Genomic DNA, 21786 nt, shown 5'->3' with positions numbered 1-21786 from the left:
TGATGTGCACTGTTTACAATCTTTGGCTTGAGAGGAATAACAGGAAATTCAGTAATGTCTCTAAACCTGTACAGGTTGTGATCAAATCTATTATTCACATGGTTAGGGGGAGATTACTTTCTGTTAATACCTTTCCCAGATCTCCAGGGGATAAATGGTTTCTAACTCATTGGAATTTGCCTGAAAATGTCTTGAAGCCCCTTTCCTCTGTCAGGAATGGGAGGGCTGCTGAGTGATGTGAGTTCCTCTACATGAGGGTTGAGTGAAGGGGAGCAAAATTTGTTTACTAACTGTTTGCTCATATTTGCAGTTGCTGTGCTTACGGATTTCTCTTGAGAGTTGAGTGTTGTGAGAAACAAACACTTTCAGTAGCTTATTGTGGGTTGAGTGAATCCAGTTCCCAAATTGTTTTGTACTAATGTTTATATATATAGTAATTTTTTATATGCAGGCTAAGGATGCTGTTATTGAGTGGTGTGAGTTCCTATATTGTGGGTTGAGTGTTGTGAGGTCCTATATTGTGAGCTCTATTATTATGTTCCTGAAGCATGGTTTTCTTTCTTCATTTGGTTGTAATGTCTTCAAGTTACACAATGCAGGGTTTACTACAGAGTGTAAGCAAGGCATGGGTGGCATGGGAGGTCAGCTGTGTCTCTATGGGTATTGCTGGTCTGCTGGTACAATTGCCTCGGTTTTAAAAGTTTCTTGGTGTGTGGTTATGGCTGCTTGTAGCGCCTCTGGTGGGAAGATTGTCTTTCTTTTCGTTTATTTTGTCTTCTTAGGTTTGGACATTATAGATGGTTTGCTATGTTTAATTCTTTTTGGCCTATCCGTGCGGGATGTGCACGGTATTTCTGTTTTGCTGCTTTTTGGGTTTCGTACTGTGGGTTATGGTACGCTTGTGAGCTATCCTTGGTCTTCTTTCGACATGTTCCTCTTTTGCACAGGAGCATTATCTGTGAATAGCATTCTAAGTTCTCTGCTAAATGGGACAGCCAAGAGATGGACTTCAGTTTTTTTGCTAACTATGGCTGCTGGAAATGCCCAGAACGTGATGAACTTTTTGTTTATTATTTATTTTATTATTTGGTTATCAAAGTCTGATGATTGCATGCTGTATTTTTTGGTCTTATGCTTTAACTGCGGGATGTGCATGTTTAAGCTGGTCTGTATGGTCCCAAACCTGGCTGATTGTGTTCATATTTCCCATATGTTTATTATGGGACATATGAACATTTTTGTATGTTCGGGTCTGTGTCGGTGTGTGTGGACTGTTCATTAGGCATGTTTATTATTTTTGGTTCTTTTGTATCCTTAGCGTGTTGATCTAGGTTGGTTATGTTCATTTGTTTTCTTTGTTTCTTTGGTTAGGGCCTGGGGCATGCCCCTTGTATATTTGTATTTTTCTGTGTTTTTAATTTATGACTTATTCACCCAAAAAATGTATTAATGGTAGCCTTCATGGCTATTTCAAAGGGGCTAGAGGCCTAAGGCAAGGAGATCCTCTATCTCCTTATCTTTTCGTCTTAGCTATGAAGGTTTTGGCTAGAATTATGGAGGAAAAGTCTAAGAATCCTCTATTCAAATTTCATTGGAGATGTGAGAAAACCAAAATTGTTAACCTTTGCTTTGCTGATGACCTTATGATTTTTTGTAAGGGTGATACTAATACTGTTCGTTTGATTATGGAAGGCTTGAATGAGTTTAGTGTTCTTTCTGGCCTCACTCCGAATCCTAGCAAGAGTAATATCTATTTCTCTGGCTGCTCTGAGGAGTTAAGGGCCAGTATCCTTCATATTGCTACTTTCTCTGAGGGTATGCTCCCCGTCAAATACCTTGGAGTGCCTCTCATTACCACTAAGTTGAAAGCCACTGATTGTAAACAGCTGGTTGATAGGATCACTAAGAGGATTAGTAGCTGGACCAATAAACTTTTATCTTATGCTGGTAGGGCCCAGCTCATCCAAACCATCTTATTCTCTATGCAAGTTTATTGGTCATCTCTATTCATCTTACCCAAGAAAGTTATTAAGGAGATTGAGAGCCTCCTTAGAGCTTTCCTTTGGTCTGGTACTGATCTTAGAAAGCGTAGTGCGAAGATTGCTTGGGATAAAGTTTGTGTCCCTAAGAAAGAGGGTGGCCTGGGGTTCAAATCTATGGAGGTTTGGAATAAGGCTACCATTGCTAAACATGTATGGTTTCTGTTCTCTGGAGGGGAAAAGTCTATGTGGTGCCAGTGGGTCAAAACCTATCTCATAAAGGGTAAATGCTTTTGGAAAATTAAAACTCCTAATGACCCTTCTTGGGTTTGGAGGAAAATTCTTTCTCTCAGGCCAGCAGTTTACCCTCTTATTAAACATAGGATTGGTGATGGCCAGAACACTTTCTTGTGGTATGACAATTGGCATCACCTTGGCCCTATCTGGGAAAGATATGGTGACAGAATCATGTATGACTCTGGCTTAAATGGGGAGTCCAAAGTCAGTAAAATTATTGTTGGGAGTTCTTGGCATTGGCCCTTTCCCAACTCCTGGGATCTCAGGGAATTAACATCCCAAATCCCCAACAATTGCCTTCCTAACCCCTTGGAGAGGGATACTACTATTTGGTCACTCAACTCTGATGGTGCCTTCACAATTAAGTCTGCTTGGGATTTGGGGAGATACAAGCAGGATTCGGTGCCTTGGTATAAACTTGTCTGGGGCCATGCTACTATCCCCAAAGTTAGCTTCATTGTTTGGTTGGCTATCTATGGCAGGCTGAATACTAGTGATAGACTCTAATTATTTGGAATCCATTCTAGTCCTACCTGCCCATTTTGTCTTGATTTAACTGAAAGCCATCCACACCTCTTCTTCGAGTGCAGTTTTACATCCAGAATTTGGCATGTCATGCAAGGTAAGTGCAATGTGCAATGGCAGCAGGTCTCTTGGCCTGAGACTGTTATTATTGTCGACAGAGAAAGTAAAGGGAAGTCCATGAAATCCATCATCACTAGACTTTCCTTTCTCACCACTGTATATCATATTTGGCTTGAAAGAAACAATAGAGTTTTTAACAAAGAATGTAAACCTGTAGAGGTTATCATCAAATCTATTGTACTTATGGTGAGAAATAGAATGTTATCTGTTAGCAACATTCCTACTGCAACAGGTGATGATTGGTTCCTTGATCAATGGAACCTCCCTAGATCCATTCTGAAGCCCCATCCTTACAATGGTGGGAGGACCACTGAGTGATGTGAGTGCAGTATATTGTGGGTTGAGTGGATGTGAGTCTAACATTGAGTGTTTATCTAATTAGCTGTTAAGTGTGTAGGTGTGCTTACTTGAAGATGAATATTATTTGTGGGTCGAGTGTGGTGAGACATATAGTCACAATTTCCTCGAAAATCTGTGGGTTGAGTGAATTTAGAATCTATATGTTTTACAAGCTAACCACTATATATATTGTATCTTTATTGCAGATTAAGGAAGCTTTATCCGAGTGTGGTGAGATTCAATATTGTGGGTTGAGTGAAGTGAGATCAAAATTGAGAGGCTCTACTTTCTGCTTTGGTTACTTAATTCTCATGGTTTCTATCTTCTGCTACTTCATTGGCAGGTCATTCTACTATGTTTAACCTGCATACGCAACATGTGCAATTTTGGGAATTGTTATTAAAGCTGCAGTGGAAAATCTCGGGGTTTGTTAACTAAAAGCTGTCATGGGATCCTCCAAATCTATGGGTATGGCTGCTGTATGCGCCTTCCAAAAGTTGCTGAATGATCAAAAGCTGTCTTTAATTTACTGTTTGTATCTATTTAAAACATATTCAGTTTTGGCCTACTCTAGTGGGATGTACTAGAGAATATAGCTGGGTTTACCTTATTTTTCTAGGTGCTGGGTTCATATTTTCTCAGCTCATCCTAGGTCTTTGGCTGATAGCCTTTCGGAATGTTTTGCTGGTTCACTGTCGTGTGGTTACTGTTTTGAATTGAGGCAGCCTATTTTGTGCTGATGTATGGCTGTTCCTCCTTTGATTTATTGGTCATTTTTCGTTCCTTCGCTTGTGTTCATCTGCTATTTCTCTTTGAGATAGGTTTTGAACATTGTGTGTATGGCTTCCTATTCGTTTGTTCGTCGAGGCTTGTGCCCTCTTTTGTATAGCTCTGTAGGTCCTGGGGCATGCCCCTTGTATCTTTGTATATTTTGCTATTTTTTTAATGTCTTATTCACCCAAAAAAAAAAAAGTTTAACTCAGACTAACCTTGCTTAGCCTCTAAGAAAGACAATTTTATGTGTAATTGTAGCTTAACGATATTTAAGGTTTTCTAAATCACCTAAGTGTGAAATTCTCAAGTCAAAAATGATGAAGTTGAATTTCCTTTGTTTTTTTCCTATTTCTCTTTTCTTTCTGTAGCTCTCTCTTCTGGCTCTCAAGAACAAAGTTTCGCTGTAACTTTCTCTGTCCTTCTTTCTTTTTTTCTAGAAACTAATTAGCTTAGGTAACTAGTTGTTTTGTAAGCTTAATAATTGGCCAAGTTTAACCCAAACTAATCTTGCCTAGCCTGTAAGAAAAGGAATCTTCTGTGTAACTATAGCTTAATCATGTTAGTTTAACTTAAGCAACCCATTAAATATTTTCTAAATCACCTTAGTGTTCAATTCTCACGTCCAAAATGATGAATTTGAATTCCCTTTGATTCTTTTTTGTTTTCTTTTCTAGCTCTAACTTTCTCTTCTAGCTCTCAAGAAGACAGTTTATCTATATCTTTCTCTGTCCATCTTTCTTCCTTCTCCCTTCTGTTCTAGAAACTAATTAGCTTAGGGAACTAACTGTTTCATCAGCTTAAGTGGCCAGGTTTAAATCAAACTAATTTTCCTTAGCCTCTAACGAAGAGAATTGTCTTAGTAATTGTAGTTCAACGATATTAATTTATAACTTAAACACCTCATTTAAGGCTTTCTAAATCACCTAAGTGTTCAATTGTCAAGTCCAAAAGGATGAATGTGAATCCCGATTGATTTTCTTCCAGTTTCTCTTTCTTTTATATGACTTTCTCTTCTTGCTCTCAAGAAGAAAGCTTCTCTGTAACCTCCTCCTTTCCATTCCTTCCTTCTCTCTTTTGTTCTAAGAACTAATTAGGCTTGGTAAATAATTGTTTCATAAGCTTAACTGACCGAGTTTAACTGAAACTGATCTTGCTTAGCGATACTCGTTTAAGTTAACGATACTCATTTAACTAATTAGGCTTAGCGATCTTGCTTAACTAATTAGGCTTGTAACTTAACGATACTCGTTTAAGTTAAGTACCTCATTTATGGTTTTCTAAATCAACTGAGATTTCAATTCTCAAGTCAGAAAGGACGAATTTGAATTCCTTTCGATTTTTTTTTTCGGTAAGTAAGTCATAAAATAAAGACAATGAAATTTACATGTTTACAAGGGGCATACCCCAGGCACGCCCAACAACAATAATAATAAAAACAAATATAACCAACATAACCTACCACTGCACCCCTAAAAAGGGGGGTAAACAAGAAACTAAAAACACAATAACCCAACTCTGCCCATATATCCATTTTGTCCTCAAGTAACCGCTACGATCAGAGATAATAGATGGGAACTTGAGATGGATATATCGGCAAAGACAAACATAAAAGCACCACAAGCTAGTAAACAAAACATACACACTAACAAAACAACAACCCTCAAGCCGAAACAAAGATGATAGTCAACCCCACAAGCTATAGCGACACCGGTTTTTTCCCATTCGGTTGTTGTATCCGGACTTATGTTCCGTAGACCCCGTTGTTATATAATTGTTGTTGTTGTCCTTTAATTTCTTATTTTTGAGTTATAGGATATGTTGGGCAGGTTTGAAACAGGTTGGTTGTGTTTGGAAACCAAGGGTTGATGTCCATTTAATTCCAACTAGTGTCTATTAAATTTTCATGATGGTTCATTCAATTCCAATTAGTGATCCATTCATATTCCATTAGTGGGATTTTATGACAAACTTGTCCATTCATATTTCTAACTAGTGTTCATTTAATGCTAGTTAGTGTTCATTTAATTTTAACTTGTCTTTTCATTTTCCAATTAATGGGCTTTAATAACAACCTTTCAATATCACTTTTTCATCTCCCTTTTGATTTCAAAACCCTAGAACCATCTTCTCTCTCTCCCTACACACCTTCTCTCTAGGTTTTCATCTCCCTCTAGTGTAAATCTATACTAAGTCCTTTGTAAGAAAGGTTGAGTGGGTTGAGGGCTTCATTTTAATCTGAAAGTTTGGCGATTTGGAGCACTTTGGTTTTTGGCCTTCATTTTCTCCATTCGGGTTATTTACTTCGAGGTAGGGGTTTCCTACTCCATATTATAGGTTTTGTCCTAAGTTTTGGTATTTTGATATGTTGGGGGTTGTTTGGTAATTTTGGGAAAAACTCTAATTGTTGTAATAAATTAATTTGTATAATTAATTTAGGGAAAATTGGGGAATTTAGTTGAGTTCATGAAATTGAGGAATTTATTAATTAAATGATGTAGTTGATTTGTTTAATCACTCACCTATGAAAATGTTGGAATTATATTAGTTGATTCATTTATTTCCTGTTTAGAAATAATTGTTTTGGGCTATCGGTGGAGGATAGTTGTGATTGTTGTAGACCTTGCATGTGGATTAGGAAAAACTGAAACTAATCACATTGGTTAAGTCGTTGATTTTGACTGTTGAATTAATACAGAAAATACGTGTATTGATTGTGTGTTGTATATGCCAAGTGTTTAATACATTGTATATGCATTTTGTTTGGGAGGAGATAGGGGATGTACTCCACGGTTTAGGGGAAGATAGGGGATGGACCTCTAACTGGATTTTGTTTGAGAGGAGATAGGGGATGGACTCCATTAGCACCACTATATGTGTGCTTATTGATTTATGGAAGTGTTTTTGCATGTTGTTGATACAGCACTAAAATGTTTATCAATCGGGAAGTATGGAAGTGTTTTGGTATGAGCCTTAGTCTCATTTATTTTGTTGATATTGGAAGAAATGTTAATGTGATATTTAGTTCACCGTTATAGTTTGGCCAGGTTATGAGCCATATTGATATAAATGGAAAGTTGAACAAATAATGAAAAATGAAACGTGTCATCGACATTAATGTCATGAAACTGTATATTTGGTTTAGTATGTTTCTACTGGGCTGTGGCTCACCCTATACGGGAACATCATTTTTAGGTTCAGGTGATATGCTACCTCCAAGGACTTAGCTTGGAAGTAGTTGGAGTTGAAGACTCTGTTTAGTTTAGTTTAGTTGTTATTTATTTTATTTGATATTACATGTAAACAATCAAGCCAAGGGCTTAATTTGTAGTTGAGTTAGTACTCACATTTTGTGTCCAAGTGTTGGCTTGGAAAGATGTAAGCCCGTAGGGCATTTACTTTTGATGTTACATGTAATGCTTTTCAATAAGAATACTCTGATGAATGGTATAATGGTTGGTTTTCTTTTATTAATGCATGTCAATGCTATATATTATGGGTTTATTTTGAGGGCATTACACAAGTCCCCAGTCTCTACTGCAGATAAAACATGGAATCCAATAAGCATCCCACTCCTCACCGCCGTGACTTCCAAGCCACTTAACCAAAACCGTGACGGATGAAAAAGTCTACCCCATGAGAAATCCCAGCAAAGTCACATGAAGCTAGCTCGATCAAGAACAATAAGTCACGGTCTAGGGAGTTGAAGTGAAAACAATAGCCCCTCAGCAACAAACCAAAACACAGCCAATAAAATCATGAGATCAAACATCACATCCCCCAGTCCCTTCCTTGGTAGATCACAAACCTCAAGCCCTACGGCAGTGTGCCCTTCACTCCCTGTCAGGCGTGGTAATACGATCAATTAGGACGGGTCACATGAAGACAAGAAGCGACCAGAAAACCGGTGGCTATCCTCCTACTTATCTCCCAGTCTCTAACTCGGTTGGTTATCGAACCACTATTCCCCAAAGCAGTGACTCCCCAATCACCCTTGGCGGAGATGGCTCAAAACTACCCTTATATCGAGTCACATGAGGATCACACGAACAATCAACACGAGAAAATCAACTATAAATGGTCCGCTACCTTGTGGCTAAACAGGAATTTATGGGCTCACCACTCATATAAATATATGTAATATGCCCAAAAAAAATCAATGAGCCCAAATCAACAGCAAATCCGTGGGACAACCCACTAATCCAATAAGAAGGCCCACCACTTAGCAAATTAACACATATTAACAAACTGCCACCCCAAAATAAAATATAAACGTAGGCCCAGCGGGACCCACAGCCCAATACAAACTCAAAAAACAACCACCACCATGTTGGAAAAATAAATGCAATATCCACGAAGGACTACTGTAACATGGCAACACCATAGCAATGTTAATGCTCTCACATGGGACCTTTCAAAACCAAATACCAGCAAAAGAAACCCATGAAAAAAGGGCCCACGTATTTGACTATGCATATATAATAAATATTTATATATATATATAGAAGACAAACCAGCCATAACATCTCTTGTTTGTCAGCACCAATAGAGCCCCACCATGCTCTACACGTACACCCAAAAGCTTGCTTTACAGCTCCCAAAATCCATGGGCCAAGCAAACCCACGTGCAATACTATCCCCATGTACAACCGACAGCAGCACACAACTACTTTCCATAACCTGTTCAAACCTCAAACCTCAGTAGACTAGGCGGGAAGCTCACCTTTTTGAGCTCACACATATACCAATCTGTGAAATACAAGCCCAACAACACAGACCATACCAGTAGCGGATTAGCCCTCCCCGGAGCACCAAACCGACTACGAACCTGGTAACGCTTGGAGAAGGTGTAACCAACACCAAAGGCAACAACCACCGCCGGTAACTTAACCCATCATTTCGTTCTGCAGAATCATCCATGGTGTAAAACCGCTACGGACATAGAAAAGAAATATATCCAACCAGCAGCTATGCACCTCAGAACAGCGATAGGCCTGCCAGTACCTGCTCACTGTAATAATGGCACCGGAAGACCAGTACCAAGCTCTGCTTGTGTTCCATCACTAAAGCTGGACAACCCAGTGATGGTGAACCCACGATCGGAACGCCAAACAATGGAACAAACACCAAATAAGCATCATTTCCGTCGGCAAACAACCAGAACTAGAGGGAGAGGCGCACTCAACGCTTCGACAAACGAACCAGCACGCTAAACCATTACCAAAGCAGAGCAACCTCTCGCCGTAGTGGAACGCTGGACAAGAGTCAGACCCCAGCATCGGTTATTGGAATCTAGCTGGATCCACACTCAAACACCAAAAGTCACTACCCCACATCCGATGGATGAAATCCATCTCGATGGATGATGAAGCACAGAGAAGCCACCACCACTAAGCACCATAATCTAAACAAACTGTAACCTCACAAAAATCATACAGAAGACATGCTCACTCACACTCATATAAGTGGGTGGAGGAGCTAACCATGCTGGCCAGAACTACACCAGAATCACCTCCGGGGGGAGCTTTTCTCTCTCTAGATTCTAGAGAGAGAGGCTCTACTTTCTTCCCCTGTGCCTATCTTCATATGTGAATCTCATTAATTCCTTTCGATTTTCTTTATATTTCCCCTTCTTTGCAATAACCTTTTTTTTTTCTTTCCCAGCTCCGAAGAAGGAAGTTTCTCTGTAACTTTCTCCATCTCTCTCATTCCTCCTCTCTTTTGTTCTACGTACTCATTAGCTTAGGTACCAAATTGTTTCATAAGCTTAAGTGGCCAAGTTTAACTCTAGCTAATCTTGCTTAGCCACTAAGATAGTGAACTTTCTAAGTAATTGTAGCCTAACGATATTAGTTTAACATAAGCACCTCATTTAAGGTTTTCTAAATCACCAAGGTATTCAATTCTCAATTTCACAAAAATTGAATTTGAATTCTCTTCGAATTTCCTCCTATTTCTCTTTCTTTCCTCTAACTTCTCTTCTAGCTCTCAAGAAGGAAAGTTTCTCTGTAACTCTCTTTTATCCTAGAAACTAATTAGCTTAGGCGAGTAATTGTTTCACAACCCTATGTGGCGAAGTTTAACTCAAACTATCCTTGCTTGGCCTCTAAGAAAGAGAATTTTCTAAGTAATTGTAGCTCAACGATATTAGTTTAATATAAGAACTTCATTTAAGGTTTTTGAAATCGCCTAAGTGTTCAATTCTCGAGTCCAAAAGGTTGAATTTGAATTCCCTTTAATTTTCTTCCTATTCCTCTTTCTTTGCTCTTTTTTTTTTTTTTTTTTTGGGTGAATAAGAAATAATATAAAACAGAAAATTTACAAAAATACAAGGGGCATACCCCAGGCCCTAACAACAGAAAACAACACGAGCCTCAGCACACAAAACACCGAAGCCCGAAAAAATAACAAAGATCTAGACCAAACCTAGGAACTACATCCGAAGATGGGGAGAGCCAAAAAGAAGCTTAGCCAATCAAATTGTACAAAGGCCATATCCTATGATGAATAGGGACCTTGTACAAAAGACAAACCCAGCAACCAACAATCACCATTACACAGATAGAAAACTCCCTACACAACCCGTAGGGAAGGGCATCATCACACCCACAAAATCTCCCTACACAGCCCGTAGGGATGGGCACCTGTAACAAAACAAAAATAATATACAGAATAGGAATCCAAACAAAACCGAAGAAAGGAACCAAGAGGGGCCCATCTACCGAGTTGCTCAGAAAACCTGTAACCCGAGACACCAAGGTACACATGAGGCCTCCTACACAACCCGTAGGAGTAGGCAGACTGCACACTCCACCTGTGAACAAATAAAATAAAAATAAAAATAAAAAGAACAACCACTGATTATCTCCCACTTGTAGCATAGCAAGGCGCTTGGAGCAGCCATCACCATGGTACATACACACACTGCCAACTGCCACCCAAATCTGAACAGCAGTCAGCCACCACTTCTCCACAGCAAGAGAGAAATAAGCTGTTAACAGCCTCAGGTAACTACGGAGTAAGGAGCTACCATACCACCGAACCACGCCATAAACCACAACCTGCCATGAATAGGAATTACCACCTCCGTAATGAAGATCATAAAGCAGCAGAAATAACAAACACACAGTATAAGACCTCCCCACACTCGGCCCACAGTAACCAACATTCTTACACTCCATATAGAACCTCACATCACTTGGCCCACATCTCACCAGATTTCTCAATAGAACAAGATAGGTAGTATACTTGAAAGCTCCATAAACCTGCAAAAAACATATATAATATATAATAAATGTTAGAGCAAAACAAGTATACTGTCTCTCTTCACTCAACCCACAGTGGCATAGAGTACTTTGCTTGCTCACATCACTCAACCCTCCAATCAGCCTCTTCAATGATATAGAGTGCATCATAACCTGATAAGAGAGAAGAGAACCTACAAAATAACATCCAATTAGTAAAACCCCACAGTATATGCTCACCATCACTCAACCCTAATTGTAGGTGAACTCACATCACTCATACTCCTACCAATTGCAGTAGCATTGGTCGGCTGCATAATCTTGTAGGGAAGGTTCCATTTCTCCAAAAACCAGTGATCACCTGCAGAAAATTTAATGTTATCCAAAGAAAGGAGCCTACCCCTAACCATTTGGATAATAGAGTTAGTAACAACCTCTTCAGGTTTGTGGACCTTACTAAAGATTCTACTATTCCTCTCCATCCAAATGTGGTAGACAGTGCATAGAAAAGACAACCTCAGAACCAGCATTTTCAAAGAATTACCCCTAGTAGATTTAGTAGCAAACTCAACAGTACCCAGCCAAGACAGAGAAGGCCAGTTAGTATTACATTTGGCCATCATGCCACCCCAAACCCTGGAGGAAAAAATACACCTGAAAAAGAGATGGGAATGATCCTCCTCAGGAGCTTGACAGAAAGGGCAGCAAGGATTAGAGACAAGGCCAAAAGATTGAAGCCTATCACCAGTATTAAGTCTCTCATTAATGGCCAGCCAAACAATAAAACTAACCCTAGGAATAAGAGGGGGGCCCCAGATAAGTTTAGACCAAGGGACTTTAGGCCCTTTTTCCCTCCACCAATCCCAAACAGATTGGATAGAAAATGTACCATCAGCAGTCAAGCTCCAAACCGGAGTGTCAGAAGAGCCCGGAGAAGGTAAGAGAGATGAAGGAGTGGAGGAAATCCACTCTTTAATCTCCCAAGAATTAGAAACAGGCCACTTCCAAGAGCCATTAGAGACAATAGAGCTAACCTTGGAGCTGTCAGGAAGGTTAGTATCATAAAGGATCCTAGGCCCAAACCTCTGCCAAAGAGAACCTAGAGGGTGCCAGTTGTCATACCAAAGAAACACAGTGTCACCATTACCAATCCTAAATTTTATGAGAGGATAAATTAAGTTCCTGAGAGACAAAATTTTCCTCCAAACCCAAGACGGATCACTGGGGGTCTTAACGGACCAGAAACTCCTACCTTTGAGCAAGTAGGACTTGACCCATTGGCACCACATAGAACAATCCCCGCCCGAAAACAGATACCAAACATGTTTGGCTATAGCAGCCTTGTTCCAGACTTCCAGATCCTTAAAGCCAAGGCCACCTTCACTCTTATTTCTGCAGATATACTTCCAAGCAATCTTAGCACTATGCTTTTTCATCTCAACCCCAGACCAAAAAAAGGATCTAAGAATACTCTCAATGTCGCTAATTATCTTCTTAGGAAGGATAAAAAGAGAGGACCAATAAACCTGCATAGAAAACAGGATAGACTTTATGAGTTGGGCTCTACCAGCATAAGAGAGCAATTTATTGGTCCAACTTTTGATCCTCATGGTAATTCTCTCCACCAGAATATGGCAGTCAGACACTTTAAGCTTAGTAGTGATTAAAGGCACACCAAGATATCTGACCGGAAGGGAACCCTCAGTAAATTTTGCAATCTGAAGGATTTCCTCTCTAAGCTGTATGCTACAACCCGAGAAGAAAATGTTACTCTTACTAGGATTAGGAGTGAGGCCCGACAGATCTCTAAATTCCTCCAAACCCTGCATGATAAGATTAACAGTACCAGGGTCCCCTTTGCTAAAGATCATCAGATCATCAGCAAAACATAAATTGACAATTTTGGTTTTTTCACATCTCCAGTGGAATTTGAACAGGGGATTCCTAGACTTTTCAGCCAAAATCCTAGCAAGGACCTCCATAGCCACCACAAATAGATACGGGGACATAGGGTCCCCTTGTCTTAACCCCCGAGCCCCTTTAAAATACCCCTGAAGGCTCCCATTAATACATATCGAAAAAGAAGGGCTCGTGATACAAGCCTTTATCCAAGTAATCATGCAAGGAGGGAAAGCCATAGCTGTAAGAGTATCAATAATAAAATCCCACCTCACAGTATCATATGCCTTCATAATGTCCACTTTCATGGCACACTTAGGCGTAAAGGACTTCCTATGGTAACCTCTCATAAGCTCTTGGGACAGGAAAATATTGTCCGAGATCCTTCTACCTTGGACAAAGGCAGATTGCACAGGATCAATCAGATCAGGAAGAGCCAATTTAAGTCTATTAGCAATGATCTTAGCAATACATTTGTAGACGGTGTTACAACAAGAAATGGGTCTATAGTCACCAACATGCATAGGGTTGGGAACTTTAGGAATGAGAGCAATGATGGTACTATTGACCTCAGAAAGAAGTTTACCAGTATCAAAAAATGACTTGATGGCTAATGTGACATCCTTACCAACAATATCCCAAGATTTTTTGAAAAACCCAGCGGAATACCCATCAGGACCGGGGGCTTTGTTGGCTTTTAAGGACCAAAAAACCTCCTTGATTTCAGTCTCAGAGACAGGTTTAGACATCAAATCATATTGAGAAGGAGAGACTTTTTTATTCACCAAAGATTGAATTCTTTCGAAGCCATTATACTGGTCCACACAGGGAGTGCCAAATAACTTGGTATAGAAATTGACAAAAGAGGTGTGGATATCAGAACTGTTAGTTGACCTAGTACCATCACCCATGTCAACACTCAAAATTTTCCCTCTGTTGATATTGCTCTTCACAGACCTAAAAAAGAATTTGCTATTTCTGTCCCCAAGCCCAAGCCATTGCACCCTGGATTTTTGAAGGGCAAGACTCTCTTCTAACTTGCTAAGCTCAATGTATTTTTTCAACTCCTCTCTCTCCTGAATTTGCAGCCCATTGTTCACAGGGTCTTTATCCAGCTTGTACTGGATCAGCTCCAAATTAGCCTTAGCATTCTGAACACGAGTAGATATTTCACTAAAATCCTTTTTGTTCAAAAGCTTAAGGCTGGTTTTTAGATGCCTAAGTTTTTGACAGACTCTAAACATAGGAACGCCCCGGATATACTGCCCCCAAGTGTTAGAAACCGTACTCAGAAAATCTGGGTGTTGAGACCAGAAATCAAAGTATTTGAAAGGTTTCTTGAAGGAGCTCATAGAAGCATTAATATTGACCACAGCAGGGGAATGGTCAGATATGCCAGACGGAAGAAAGTTGGCAGTAGCCTCAGGAAACTTATCCAGCCAAGCCTCATTAACCAGGACTCTATCAATTTTAGTAGCAATATAAGCCCCTTCACTTCTTTTGTTAGCCCATGTGAATTGGCAACCACCATAAGATAGGTCAGCCAACTCAGATGCAATCACATAAGAAAGTTTCTCTGTAACTCTCTCCTTCCTTCTCCTTCTTTCTCCTTTGGTTGCAGAAACAAATTAGTTGTGGTAACTAATTGTTTCATAAGCTTAAGTGGCCAAGTTTAACTCAGACTAACCTTGCTTAGCCTCTAAGAAAGACAATTTTATGTGTAATTGTAGCTTAACGATATTTAAGGTTTTCTAAATCACCTAAGTGTGCAATTCTCAAGTAAAAAATTATGAAGTTGAATTTCCTTTTTTTTTTTCCTATTTCTCTTTCCTTTCTCTAACTCTCTCTTCTGGCTCTCAAGAACAAAGTTTCACTGTAACTTTCTCTGTCCTTCTTTCTTTTTTTTTTCTAGAAACTAATTATTCCTATCCCTACGGGATGTGTAGGGAATGTTGTTTTGTTTGGCTCGTGTCCTTGTGGATACAGTGTCCAGGTTCTCTTGCTTGGTGCTACAGTAGCAGGAGGTTCTTTGTCAAGACCATAGCCCCCTGGTTTTATGTTTCAGTTGTTTCTCTCGCCTAGGTTGCCATAATTGTTTATATTTCTTGTTCACTCTTCCTATTGCTAGTTTATAGGAAAGGTGAACAGGTTGTTGGCTTTTGTTCTGTTTTCTGTATAGCTATGTTAGGTCCTGGGGTATGCCCCTTGTAGTTGTGTAAATTTTCTTGTTTTATTTTATCTCTTATTCACCCAAAAAAAGCTTAGGTAACTAGTTGTTTCATAAGCGTAATAATTGGCCAAGTTTAACTCAAACTAATCTTGCCTAGCCTATAAGAAAGGGAATCTTCTGTGTAACTATAGCTTAATCATGTTAGTTTAACTTAAGCAACCCATTAAATATTTTCTAAATCACCTTAGTGTTCAATTCTCACGTCCAAAATGATGAATTTGAATTCCCTTTGATTCTTTTTTGTTTTCTTTTCCTTTCTATTTCTCATTCTTTTCTCTAACTTTCTCTTCTAGCTCTCAAGAAGACAGTTTATCTGTATCTTTCTCTGTCCATCTTCTTCCTTCTCCCTTTTGTTCTGAGAGCTAGAAGAGAAGTTAGAGAAAAGAAAGAAAAAGAGGAAATTCAAAGAGAATTCAAATTCAAGTTTTGTGAAATTGAGAATTGAATACCTTGGTGATTTAGAAAATCTTAAATGAGGTGCTTATGTTAAACTAATATCGTTAAGCTATAATTACTCATAAAGCTCGCTATCTTAGTGGCTAAGCAAGATTAGCTTGAGTTAAACTTGGCCACTTAAGATTATGAAACAATTTGTTACCTAAGCTAATGAGTACATAGAACAAAAGAGAGGAAGGAGAGGGATGGAGAAAGTTACAGAGAAACTTCCTTCTTCAGAGCTGGAAAAAAAAAAAAGGGTTAGTGCAAAGAAGGGGAATAACGAAGAAAATCAAAACGAATTCAAATTCGTCCTTTCTGACTTGTGAATTGAACACTCAGTTGATTTAGAAAACCATAAATGAGATACTTAACTTAAACGAGTATCATTAAGTTACAATTGCTTAGAAAATTCTGTATCTTAGAAGCTAAGTAAGATTAGTTTCAGTTAAACTCGGTCACTTAAGCTTATGAAACAATTATTTACCAAGCCTAATTAGTTCTTAGAACAAAAGAGAGAAGGAAGGAGTGGGACGGAGGAAGTTACAGAGAAACTTTCTTCTTGAGAGCAAGAAGAGAAAGTCATAGAAAAGAAAGAGAAATTGGAAGAAAATCAATCGGAATTCAAATTCATCCTTTCGGACTTGACAATTGAACACTTAGGTGATTTAGAAAGCCTTTAATAAGGTGTTCAAGTTATAAATTAATATCGTTGAACTACAATTACTCAGACAATTCTCTTCGTTAGACGCTAAGGAAAATTAGTTTGATTTAAACTTGGCCACTTAAGCTGATGAAACAGTTAGTTACCTGAGCTAATTAGTTTCTAGAACAAAAGGCTGAAGGAAGAAGATGGAGAGTTAGGGTGCCAAATGACCCTTCCTGGGTTTGGAGGAAAATCCTCTCTCTTAGACCTATCATTTACCCTCTAATCAAACATAGGGTGAGAGATGGTTCTACTGTTTTTTTGTGGTTTGATAATTGGCACCCATTGGGGTCTTTGTGGGACAAATTTGGAGTTAGGATTGTGTGTGATTCTGCTCTTGGTATAAATGCTAAGGTTAGTGAGATTGTGGAGGGTACTTCTTGGAGATGGCCTTTTCCTTATTGATAGCACTCCCCCCACTTTCCTCCCTACTGGTGGTTCTGATGATGTTAGTTGGTGTCCTGCTACTAATGGCCAATTCACTATTCAATCTACTTGGCCTTTCTTGAGAAAACACTTTGATCTTGTGAATTGGTCAACTCTTCTTTGGGGCCCTTATAATATCCCTAAAGTGAGTTTTGTGGTGTGGATGGCTATTCTTGGCAGATTAAATACTAGGGATAGGTTGCAAATTTTTGGTGTAACCCAATCTGCGGAGTGTGTTTTCTGCCAGCATCCTTTTGAGGACCACAATCACCTTTTCTTTGAGTGTCCATTCTCGGAAAGGGTGTGGTCTTGCATTAAAGGTAAAATAAATGTAAATTGGCCCCCTGTACATTGAGATGATTTGGTCTCATTGCTAAATCTGTGAAAGGCAAATCTCTAGGGGCTATTATCACCAAGCTTGCTTTTAATTGTACTGTTTATCAGCTATGGATTGCTTGGAATAATAGAGTGTTTAGCAAGGATATGGTCCCTGAAGAGGTGGTTATAAAGTGTATTGTGGATATGGTAAGGTTCAGGGTAATGCATATTACCAATCTGAAGTCTCACCAAACTGACAGATGGTATCTCCAATCATGGAGACTTCCCCATACTATGTTGAAGTTGCGGCAACTGATGTGAGGAATGAGAGTTCCTAAATTGAGGGTTGAGTGATGGTTAGCAAATACATTGTGGGGTTTCCTAATGTTTGCTATTGATATAGGTACCTGGACTTCTGGTAAGCTGATTGTTGAGTGTAGGCCTTATAATCTGAGGGCCGAGTATAGTGTGAGGAATAAACAATCACTCACCCCCAATATCACTAGCCACATTGAGAGGAACTAACATGTTTTTATATATCTTCTGTGATTCTTTCTTTTGCAGGTATAGGGAGCATTGTTTTCCGAGTGATGTGAGCTTATATAATTATGGGTTGAGTGTAGTGAGCATATATATGTGTGGTGTAACAAGTAATCTGTCATTGATTCTTGTATGTTATACTATTGATGAGCTTTTAATACTTTTGGGTATTTGCTAGTTGATAGGGTCTACTATCGTGTTTAGAAACTGCTCAGGTTGCATGGGTTGGCAGCAAATTCTTTATCTGGATGATGCTGTCTGGTTTTTTTTTTTTTTTTTTGGGTGAATATTTAAAATTTTGGGTGAATATGCTGTCTGGGTTTATTATAATGTTTGAGATGCATGGGATAGGTAGCAATCCTGGGTGGTTGTTGGTTGATTTGGTAAACAGTTCTAGATCCTTGCTCTGGAGCAGGCTGTTTCGTGCAGATGGCTGCTAGAGGCGCCTTTGTGTGAAGAAATTTTCTTTTATTTGCTTTTTTACATCTCTGGGTTTGGTATTTTACTTTGGTACTTATTAGATACTTTGATAAAATTCACCCAAAAAAGATACTTTGATAGTATTTTGGCCCACCCGTTCTCATCTGCGATTTTTAGCCCAGAGAGTGGATCTCTAGCGTACCTAGCCCGAGAGATAGTTAGCAAATGGATTGCCTTGCAGAACCGAAGGACCAAGAAAGAACTGTATCGGGCCCATATCAGACATTTCAAATCAAATTGTTGAGCTAGCTTGGTCTTATAGTCACTTGTGAGCTGTTCACTAGAGCTGGTTATGAGGAGGGCATCCACATAAAGTGGGAGGAAAATGGAATCGTCTTTGTCCCTTTTAACAACAAGGGCATTATCACTTACACATTTTGGAAAGCCGACTCAAAGAAGGAAAGAGCGCAGTCTCCGCTCACTGACTTCAGGACAGCAGCTCCGTAACTGACTTTGACTTAAAAGCACATCTGGCCACTTTCCGTTTCCGATTGCGAAGTCGAAGCTGACAGGCGACGATTGGGAATGGTTTTTCACCGAAAGTTGGTCCCAAAAAAAGAAGGAGCCAGCCAGATTGAAAGCGAAGGGAGTTGAAGAGAAAGCCCTAGTGAACGAAACTGCAGCGCAAGTAAGTTGAATCAGAAAGACGACTCTTTTGGAAGTAGTAGGGTTGAGAAGTAATTTCCCCGGATGCAAAGACTGAAACAAAGCATCTCGCTATATTTTTCCTAGCATTGAGCTGCTTGTGAAAGTTAACAATTGGGTCTGTCGAAAGTCTCGCAACTTGACTCTTTTTTTCTCCCTTTGGCGCAAGGCCTACAATGTTGGCGTATTTTGCTAGTCAGATGAACCAAGCGAAGCGGAACTTGACTTTGAGTGTGTAGAGAAGATTTGATTAGCAGATAACAGGCTGCTTATAGGTCGATGGTCTGCAAGACATAGATAAGGAAAGGGAAGGAGAGCTCTCCGTTCGTAGTTCAGAGCTATCAGAGCGCTACGAAGAGCAAGTGCTTTCTCAACACGGATAATACTAATATATGAATAAAAAAAAAGATTCAAAAACTAAGTCAAAAAAGTGCGTATATGGTGTGATACCAACTTTCCCAAGCACTACATTACTTGGCTTCATCCTAGCCGCTTTTTACTTACTGGTGGTGTGAAATCCCTCAATCAGGGGGTCCCCTAAGATAAAGAAAGGGATGGTTTCTGGTTAGCAGAACTAGATAGACGGAAGTAGGTCCTCTATTCCCACCTCGGGATGCTGGGAAATAAGCCCTTCTCTAGGTAAATTTAGGGTATCCCCCTCAAGAGTCAAACTCCATTCTAGCAGCTACATAGCGGCAAACGGTGACTCCGGAGGTAGCGACAGATCCCGGCATCAAAAGCGGGGGAAAGCGGGTAACTGTAATAGAATACCATCGAATCGTGAGAAGGGAATACCTAGCTAGCTCCCCAGCTCTTGTTCTCCTCCAGTCTTGTTCTAGGGAAGGCCCGCCAGTCCCGAGAATAACCTCGTAGCCAAAAAGAGCCTTGTGGGTCATGCCGCCTTCCTTACATTAGGGTTGGGATGCCCTTCTCATTCTCTTACGGCTGGAAAGGGTTACCTTATTACTTTATATATAATATGCTTGGTTCCGATGATTAGATCTCCTTGGCCGTCCGTAAGGTGCAGGTCCAATCTATCTAGCTAGGGCGGAAGGGCCGGGTCAAACCCGCTTGACTCAAAAAGAAAATACCAATCAACAACCCAATACTAAGATGGAAAAGAGGAAATAAGAGCCGCTCTCTTCAACTGGTAACCATTGGGGGTAAAATTCTGCAACAACAAAAGTGACTGGTCAACCTTTGGTTCGATAGGCTGGTGATCTCAGAATCCGATTCAGTACTCGATGATGGTATTATTCTTTTTTCAATTCAGTATTTGACTAGGTAGGAGGCTCTCTTAAGCCTGACTCCGATAGCCGCTCTTCAAGCTGATGCGCGGTAAGATACTTCTTTTTCTGGTGTAATAGAGTATATTCATTACAAACCTGAATTCTCGCGTTTCCTCTATCACTAGATATTCCCTCGTGCGGATGAGATATAGTAGCCCTTAAGCTGTTGAGCAGTGAAATCCTTGTTTTGTTGGTGCAGGTCTGGGATCAGTAGTAGCTTCCTGAGCGACGAGAGCCTTCCACCTCTGCATTGGCCGACAGTAGAACTCCTGGGTGAAAGGTAAATTCCGAAAAAGAGTAGTTTCTCCGTCTACAAGATGCTCGAACCTTTACTTTCAAAATCTTCCACACCGAAAAAGCCCGTTCATCTCTTCTTTCTCGGAAAGATGGAATAGGAATCTATTTGGTAGAGTCTGCCGTGGGAAAGCCTTAGCGACTCGAATAGATAATAGTGATCACCCAGTGAAACGTATAGTTCCACCTCTGGTAACACGGTTGGATTGCTAACTTCTTCTTTTTCATTAGGGATGGGTTTTTTCTTCCCTTTGCGGAGGGGTATGAATAGGGCATACAAGGGGCTCGATCGAAGAGAGACAGTGGTGACTCGCCAAGAAAGATTTTAGAAGTGCTACCTGAGTCGGTTGATGTTATAAAGTCCTCCATTATGGAATGGTTCTCAGCAACACGTGAATCTCCTAACTCGCTGAAAGTGACAGCGTTTATTTCATTTATATATATTATATTAGCTTAGCTGAAACGGATCGAGTGTCCTACAAATCAATAGAATCTAGTTCATTCGGATGATGTACTTGGGAGGACCGTAGCCCAAGCCACCAGGCGAGGAAAGGTTTCTTTCATATGGATCCACTTCTTGCCACTCTTCTCATAATCTAATGGTGGAACTCTTCTTTCTTGAATCATATGCATTGGATTCCCAGGAAGAGACGAAAGATACTCGCGAAGAACAGTCATGGCCAAGTGGATGGAAATAGCATAAATAGAGCCAAGCCTTCTCTAAAAGAAGCAAGTGCAAGTCCCAGGAAAGCAGCTACTAGCTAATGTCAGAGGACCTTTGCTTGATTTTACTTCTGCCTTGATGTGCCTCCTCCTTTTTCAATATGAAATTCGAGATTAAGTAGGTTGGTCAGTCACACAAAAAGGAGTAGCGAAGGGTTGCATTAACTTCTGCGGATACGAGGGAGAACTCGCTATTCCTAATACTAAGACTGCGTCTCTTGCATACACTTACTAAAATGCAGATAATCTTGAATGACCGTCGGGCATTTTCAGGTGGCGAAAGCCCAATGTATTCATTTTTTCTTTGATTCCGCCCGTAGGCGCTAACAAATAAGTAAGAAGCAGGTCCGATAGTGAAGGGAGAACACTTGCTTGGTACAACTCTCATGTGGACGTCCTGCTTGATACAAGCAATCAGTAGAAAATAAGACAATAGGCAGAGGCTATTAGTCAAGCGGGCGATTCCCTTAGGAATTTAGTGAATATGATACCTTCTATTCTATTGATCTGGAATTGGGCCAATACG

General features: G+C 39.9%; 1 protein-coding gene across 1 annotated transcript; it reads right to left on the bottom strand.

Moving 5' to 3' along the window:
- Positions 1–2828: 2828 nt before the first annotated feature.
- On the bottom strand, positions 2829–16831 carry LOC145819028 (uncharacterized). Its single transcript, XM_082913008.1, has 9 exons — positions 16828–16831; positions 11565–14783; positions 11399–11469; positions 10951–11296; positions 10754–10845; positions 10565–10675; positions 9253–9327; positions 8860–8963; positions 2829–3072 (listed from the first exon to the last, which is right to left on the bottom strand). The coding sequence occupies exons 1-9, from the start codon at positions 16829–16831 to the stop codon at positions 2829–2831; spliced, it is 4266 nt and encodes a 1421-aa protein (XP_082769134.1).
- Positions 16832–21786: the final 4955 nt, after the last annotated feature.

This window comes from Camellia sinensis, chromosome 2, assembly GCF_055761805.1.
Source record: "Camellia sinensis isolate YWXY chromosome 2, ASM5576180v1, whole genome shotgun sequence".
Classification (NCBI taxonomy): domain Eukaryota; kingdom Viridiplantae; phylum Streptophyta; class Magnoliopsida; order Ericales; family Theaceae; genus Camellia; species Camellia sinensis.
The sequence above is the reverse complement of the archived record's forward strand: the minus strand, read 5'-3'. Positions and strand labels throughout refer to the sequence as shown.

What these genes read in the sequence shown, in the direction of transcription:
- LOC145819028 (XM_082913008.1), bottom strand. An exon ending in CAGGTTTTCTGAGCAACTCG is followed by an intron (nt 10,676 to 10,753) that starts GTAGATGGGCCC and finishes GTTTTGTTACAG; the next exon opens with GTGCCCATCCCTACGGGCTG. An exon ending in TGGTGATTGTTGGTTGCTGG is followed by an intron (nt 9,328 to 10,564) that starts GTTTGTCTTTTG and finishes GTGTGGATCCAG; the next exon opens with CTAGATTCCAATAACCGATG.